Source organism: Fusarium tjaetaba, assembly GCF_013396195.1.
Source record: "Fusarium tjaetaba strain NRRL 66243 chromosome Unknown NRRL66243_c0000543, whole genome shotgun sequence".
NCBI classification, from domain to species: Eukaryota; Fungi; Ascomycota; class Sordariomycetes; order Hypocreales; family Nectriaceae; genus Fusarium; species Fusarium tjaetaba.
Genome location: NW_023501739.1, coordinates 850 through 8,108, shown reverse-complemented (window position 1 = coordinate 8,108; position 7,259 = coordinate 850). Strand labels below are relative to the sequence as shown.

The window sequence follows — 7,259 nt, the reverse complement described above, 5'->3', positions numbered from 1 at the left end:
GCCTACCTCTCGACCTCCTGCGACTTATCTGAGAGGGGTTCGTGGCCTTGAAAAGTGGTCTCGCCAATTGTAAAGGCCAGTCAATGGTTCAGCCGATATCCCCCAGTCATTCTTATGCTGCACCAAAAAAGACTCATTTCATCTTTCTCAGGGACCGAGAGTATGTATAACATCTAGTCGAGGCTGGTACTCGCTACCGCTCATTCATCCCCTTGAGAAGACGACTCTTCGCCAGAGGACTCTTCATCAGACGATATGACCCCATAAAACACACTCCCAAGATCATTCTTATCCGCAAACTCCGTCCAGTTCACAAACCCTCCCAGATCATATTCCGACGGCGTATATCCACTCTTCAGAACCGCCGAAGCCAGCACAGCCGCCCAATTCCAGTTATTCTCCCGCACCGTCTGGCGCATTGTGTCCCTCGCTACATCTCGGACCCGGTCCTCCCAAAACTTGACGGTGATGCGTGCGTCGCGGGGCATCGAGAAGAAGACGTCGCTGGGGTTTTCGTCGGTCTCGGAGGCTTTGGTGAAGAAGTATCGGAAGGATGGGCCGTGCCATGCGATGAAGCAGGCGGCGTAGAGCGGCGGGCACTTCTGGGCTTCGCAGTCGTGGGTTGCTTGTTTTGAGGCTGGGATCTGTCAGTTGATGAAACTACTAGCAAGAGGCTCGACTTACTGCAGAGGAAGCCGATGTGTATGTCTAAAGCTTTATCAGGCCGAAGGTTGAAGACGGTGCGAGGTCTTCCATAATTGCCAAGATCTCCACTAGTGTATTGTTCATGGTACTTTTCGAAGAACTGGACATCGTTGCGCTGGTCAAGGATATGAACGCTCTTGTTGTACTCCACCAATATCAGTTCAATAGCCTCCTTGTTTGGCTCGATGACAGTAGCGTGGAAGGCTTCAAATGACTGGGCCGAGTCTGACGCTTCGGTGAGTCGGATGATGGGAATGTTGGAGTCGTCAATCTCATCAGGGTTGGTGCGCCATCTGGTGAAAGCTCCATTTTCAGCTTCCTCTTGCTTCTTGAGTTCTCTGCTGTTGCATTTCAGAAAAGGTCGATGACTGCGACGGAAGACACCGGGACGGAAGGACAGCATCTTGCCTCCTCGGGGCGGACCGGTGTATCGCGCAGCCTTGGTTCCTGGGTCTAGTGGTCGCGAGAGCACTTCTTCGTTAATATCATCGTCGGCATCTTGGTGAATGATGGTAGGGTTGGTGTCGTTTTCGTCTTCAGCCTTGACGCCAACCACGTCTTGGGCGGGAACGTCGGACATGCTGGAGGACTTTGACCAGGATGGATCAACACAGACAACCGAGAGATGCTTTTGTGGTCAAGATCTCTATACGATCCATCAATGAAGCAAGGAAACCTGGGGATTGATGGGAGTGGCAGCGCTTGTATAGGCTGGAAGGCAGAGACTTTTGCGTGCAATGCAAATAAAACCGGTTGCTCGTGCGACCGACGCTGTGTAACAAAGCTACAGCGCGTCATGTTTGAGGCATCAAGAGCGACAAATACACCTGTTTATACTTTATGGTAAAGTTTGATGAGACTCTTGTGGTGAAGCATCTTCTCTCAAATACACACCATTTGTATCGTATTTGGCTCATTGGGTAGTTCAGTTGCTGAATTAGAGTTCAAGGCAGGGAAGTGTACTTGGGCTTGGGGCTTCAGCGGTCTCGGCCCCACTTGATCTAGAGCATCGCCCACTGAATTGTCCAGAGCTTTCATCTGACTCTGAACGACTGACCTGGTACACTGATTTGGGATCGCTTGAACGGTGTGCCAAGGCAAACAATAACTGCAAAAGAGCTTCAAAACAAAAAGATGATTATTCCAATCTAGACTCGGTTGCTTATGAATTTTTCAATCAAAGCCCATCAACAAGCAAACCTCCACTCTAGAGCTGCAGATTGCCCTGCATCGCTCAATTGCGAGATTGACGACAAAACTAATACATGTTTTCAAAAACTCTACCTCACCACTAAGAAAACACTTTGCGCTCGCGAGGGGAACCGTCTTGTTGCAGAAGTGGTCATCATGCATATCCTGACGGCGGTCATTCAGTCGGCTGAAACCTGGTCGCATACAGTCAGTTGACTTGTTCGTTCTTCTCTTGGTACAGAGTCAGAGGATACGACTTACTCCGCTCAGATCGTACTATCGCATAAGCGGCTTGTTCCAAGAAGATTGAAACTGCATATGAGAACTTTCGACACGGGTCGAGAGGTCTTTCTTGGAACCTCCAACTTGACGGCCACGAAATACCGAGAAGATGCTTACGACACTCATGTTCCCTCGGCCAGCCTCCCAAGTCTGCCATCGCCTCAAAGCACTGTCACGATATGTAACAAGCTGAATCACCCAGACTGACAAGTCACCAGACCTCACTATGCCTAATCGAGCTCACTGTCGAGATGATGTCTCTCCACACATCTATCAATGAAACATATGCGCTGTTACCCATACACATGCGACTGATTCCACTCTGCGCTGTACTTACCCCAGAACAGGCCAAAGACCTAGCTTGGATGACATTAAGTTCATGAGTTCAATGGCGAGGTGGAACCAGTCGACGCATGCCCATGTAGAAGCGAACTGAGCTGTCCACTGACCTTGACTATGATGAAGTAAGGCGACAAACACGAATCTAGACCCGCAAGTCCAGTGGCTAGGTCCTAAATCCGCACCAGGGAGGACTCTATGGCGCCTGGAGCCGCACGTGTACAGTAACGACGTTCTAGCGCCAGAGTATCCTCATGCTTGACACGGGTTGTTCGAGAAAACTTGTCTCAACGATAAGTCGTTCAGTGGCGACTGTACACTCAGCAACGGCTTCTTTGTTCTTTCATCATGATGAGGTCGAGTCTGAGTTCGCTGCTTGTCTGCATGAACAGCCATATGTCCATTGCGAGTGAATCCGAACACTCGATCCCTTTGTCGAAACAGTAAACCAGACGCAGTGCCTGTTCTACTCAAGTGTTTATCATAAATACCTTGCTCATGTCCCCTCATTTTATCCTACCTTTATCAACAGCATTCTGCAAAGGATACTACTTGGTACTTGCAAACTCAGATAACCGGCAAAACGCACCATCAATAACTCACTGGCCTACATCAGCACAAGTATCGACATCATGTCTCAATTTCATCAAGCAGTTGCCATGCTCTGCAATTTATACACTACTGTATTTATCGCAACAGAACTCATCGACAGGGTCCCTCACCGTCCCTCTCTGCTCCTCATTCCCTTCATATCTTCTGAAGTTCTTCGTGAACTTCACTTTTTCAGGGTCTATGTTACTCATCTTCTACCAAAACGTCCCGTACCACTTATCATTCCTCTTACATCTATCCTGATTCTTACCCTTTCACTCATACTCTGTCTCGGTTTTCCAGATCGGGAGCCTCAACAAACAGAGTCGCAAACAGCACATCCCGCTGCTCCATCGATGGATAGCCAAGACCGTGAGGAGAACGAAGATCACTCCCGAGATCTCAGCAACGTTAAGATGTCATCTGATATCTCCTTGGAGAACTCCACAGGCAACTATCTCAGGAAGCTTCCTAGTCATAACTCACTTGCTTACACCCTATTCAAGGTTCTTGAACGTCTGTGCAACTACCGGATGGCAGTTGTTATCCAGTGTATCTCTATGGTCTCTGAAATCCTCCCTCAAGATATCTACTTACAGGGCCGCATGTACCAGAACACGTATGATACCTATTTTCTTGTGAGCAGAAGTGGTTCTGTTCAATATGTTTTGGGTGGGATCTGCGAAGTCTGCTCTTATTGGCTGGAATTGATCTTTGTGTCTTATGCGATCCGCTGGTTCGTGTTGCCATTGCTATATTTCTTGGTGGCTGTTATGTATACGGCCTCTACTGACGGTACAGTTTATGACCGTGCGATAGCATTCGCACATTGGGCAGAACAGGGGACTGAATGGTCCACTGCAACTGTCTTCTTTGGATGGCTTAAGGATTGGATGGCGAGACGCAACACTTCAAGCAAGTGAAATAAAGGTCAGTGTACGATAGAAATGCCGCAAAGTCAGCAATAGTTTAGATGTATTTGTAGAGTACTTTAGCAATTACCATTCAGTTTATATTGAGTCGTTTATGTATATCATTAACCTCTTAGTGTCTACATTATTGTTTATCTCAGTTTCTCTTGTCTCGAGTGTAACTCCTTATATATAGTGAAGTCGCTCACGATCACTTGTCAGCTTTCTCACGAAAAGAGGGCTCTATAAGACAGAGCTGATCAGAACAGGAAGTATGTGATAAGGCGTCGTGGAGCAAATGATATAGATCCCTACCTAGGATCCTGTGACGGTAGTGGCCGGGGCTATGAGTTCGCGAAGCATGCCAGCTCACGTTCGGAGTATCTAGAACAAGGGCTGTGCCCTTGCAAGTCTTCTGCACATCTACACACACTTAACCTATTGTGTTCTAAGAACGTTGGGCAACAGGCATCTAGTCATGTTTCGATAGCAATGCCACCCACCGTCTTAACGTCTGCTTCCACTTATTGGTCATAAGGAATAAGATCATTACCGGTACAACACTCATCAAGTCAACACCTGGAGTCACTGGAGGGTTCACCTTTGTGAACAAGTATAGGCTCGAGGATGACGACCCATAACGCGTGAATTGTTTATTTAATATTTCTATCGTTGGGACTATGAGATACCAGACCGGCACCAGGACCCCAAGATGGACTGCGATCTAGGAGATGCCGCAGATGCCAACAGCCCGCCAAGAGACAATGGTTCTGCCACCAACTCTGAGTTTCTTCTCCATGTCAAAGTGTTTGCACTTGCGGAAAAGGATGCTATTCAGAGAGTAATTGAGATATCTAGGGAAGAGTATAGCGAGTAGTTTTAGTTAGTTAATTACTTCATTATGTTTTTATAGGGATTTCTATTTTCAAGGTAGGCATTTTTGATCAATTCACTTACTTACTACATCAAGTCTACTTTGTTATTATAGGAGGATTAAAACCCCAGATCTATAAGGACACAATGAGAGCCACACATTACGTGGCGTGCTATTGGTATCTCAATATTACTCTATTAAAGACACATTGACTTAAACATTACATTATTTAGTATCTAGATAGTTGTCGAAAGAGTTAGACTATTACATTATTATGGGCTTGGCGACCAGCCCAGTTGTTTAGATGAAGTCCTACTAGACGATGTAACTCAGTACTTCCATCATGTCGAATCCCATACTCGTCAGCATCCCTCAGAATGTCATCGATATAATCACCCGCCGCAGAGAGGTGCAGGATGTGGGCGATAGCACAATGAATTGCCAGCAGTCGTGGCGAAGGAGGATCGATGTTCCTCTCTTCAGCGAGAAAAAGCGTCCGAGTAACAGGAACATCATACGTGAACCCTTGGGGGAGAAAGGTTTCAATATGGTACCTGTGTGGAACTGTACCCTCAGGCTTGAAAAAGATATTGAAATCACCAAAGTATGTGTGCAGATGCTGAGTCAGCGTCAAAGCGTTTCCAGGACGATCAATCTCAGTTCCCTCGATCAGATAAGCGGCTCCATCGTCGAACATATTAAGTATCGCCAGCGCTGCTTCTTTCGAGGCGTTCTGGGATAGATAGATATATTAGCGGTTGTGATCAAAAAGGGTTCTGCAGTCTCTCACCAGTTCTCCGCGAGAGTCAAGTTGCGTTAATGAGTGTGGCAAGATGTGTGCCACCTCGAGGGGTTCAAACCGTTGCCCTGCTAGAGGCTGCCCATCTTGGTCGCATGCCTCACCTTGGCCACGCCTTTGCAAACCGAATCGTTTCAAGGCCTCCGCCTGGTCAAATTTATGAGATATAACACACCGATAACGATCTCGTATTAGACAGGCTCCTCTTAGATTGGCGATTCGCTCTGGAGTCCCTGCGAAGACATGTCCTTGGCGTTGCGCACTCGCAACGGCTGAATGAGATGCTGGTGAAGGCTGGGGTGTTTTTTTGGTTGATGCTTTGAGTGGTAGAAAGAAATTATCAAAGAGATAATCGGCAAAGTTGTCGAGGGAAGCTCGGAGTTCTTCTTGACGGGTTGGGTCCTCAAAGTTGATGTCTTCATCTGCGGCTATCGACAGTCCTGCAAATGCAAAGAAAGCAGCTAGTAATCTATCTTTAGACTTTTCGCTTATCGAGTGCTTATATGTTAGGCTGACCAGTTTGAGGCGGTCGTACTTGTCGCGATCTGGTCTAATGCCTTGGCTTTCAAAGTGATTGATGATTTGGTCAAACCGGCGCTTAGCAGAAGCCCGGTGAGCTGGATCTAGAGGAGGCTGCGATGAAAGGTCCAAGATTCCTTCAAGGGAAGACTGGTGGCGATGGAGCGCTGATGCAGGTGCAGGTGGCGCCATTTTGTTGTTGATGCTTAAAGTTGTGAAGTTGACGACGTGAAATGTTGGTCGAGGTAGAATGCAACTGACTTGGGCGGGCGGTGAACATGATAAGATAAGAAATTGGCAGAATTTTATGGTTAGCTATAGGGTAGCGACAACCGCTACGTTCAATGCACACATCAAAGCCTCTTACTTTCTTTGTGAAAACAGTGAAATAATGCTTACTGATATTAAACAGTATCGAAAGACCTCAATGGCCAGCTATATATCGCATTTCACTACTATTTGGCTTGTATGCCTCTCGGGCGGTTTTAGCTAGGAAATGTGATTCTTATTGTTGCTGAGCTGTTGCCTCAAACTTTGATACGATAGAGCTTTGAAAAAACTACATGTTCTCACGTTATGCCTGGGCTGTTAAACTGTAGAACTCTATGCTGCGGACCGATTCCTCCCTCCTTTATAATGTTTAAGAATAAGAGGCAGTAACTGAGTGCTTCTGGACCTTTTTTCCTAAGTCATCCTCAGTACTGCGTATAAGTATTTAATTGTTTTTTTACCATTTTGAATAAGAGGACACACTAACTCCCCCACTCGGTTGGTAGGCTATTGACTGATGCGATAGGTTCCATTGCTGATACGTCGGGATCGTATACGGGAGGCGTCACGTTGTTGTGCTTAAACATTGGCCGCCGTTGGTATTATCTCATTGTCTACAGAAGTTAAATCTTGCCATACTTGAGAGGTCGGATTCGTAGGACAGGGAGTTCAAGCGCTAGGAACTCAATATTAGGCAGCAGATTTGCGATGGCTGTAATGAGAGACAACCCCCCGACAGCTGATCCTGTCCTCGGAAGGGAATCACTGGAGGGCTCAC

The 7,259-nt window shown here is 46.9% G+C and overlaps 3 protein-coding genes across 3 annotated transcripts; 1 reads left to right on the top strand and 2 right to left on the bottom strand.

Moving 5' to 3' along the window:
• Positions 1–200: 200 nt before the first annotated feature.
• FTJAE_14087 (uncharacterized protein) lies at positions 201–1,285 on the bottom strand (the record flags this gene model as incomplete). Its single annotated transcript, XM_037347290.1, has 2 exons — positions 201–637; positions 685–1,285. 2 exons carry the CDS (start codon positions 1,283–1,285, stop codon positions 201–203), a joined length of 1,038 nt encoding a protein of 345 aa, XP_037198900.1.
• A 1,864-nt stretch (positions 1,286–3,149) lies between these two features.
• On the top strand, positions 3,150–4,031 carry FTJAE_14086 (uncharacterized protein; the record flags this gene model as incomplete). Its single annotated transcript, XM_037347289.1, has 1 exon — positions 3,150–4,031. The coding sequence occupies one exon, from the start codon at positions 3,150–3,152 to the stop codon at positions 4,029–4,031; it is 882 nt and encodes a 293-aa protein (XP_037198899.1).
• Positions 4,032–4,743: 712 nt separating this feature from the next.
• FTJAE_14085 (uncharacterized protein) lies at positions 4,744–6,403 on the bottom strand (the record flags this gene model as incomplete). Its single annotated transcript, XM_037347288.1, has 3 exons — positions 4,744–4,873; positions 5,253–5,626; positions 5,684–6,403. 3 exons carry the CDS (start codon positions 6,401–6,403, stop codon positions 4,744–4,746), a joined length of 1,224 nt encoding a protein of 407 aa, XP_037198898.1.
• Between the last annotated feature and the right edge of the window lie 856 nt (positions 6,404–7,259).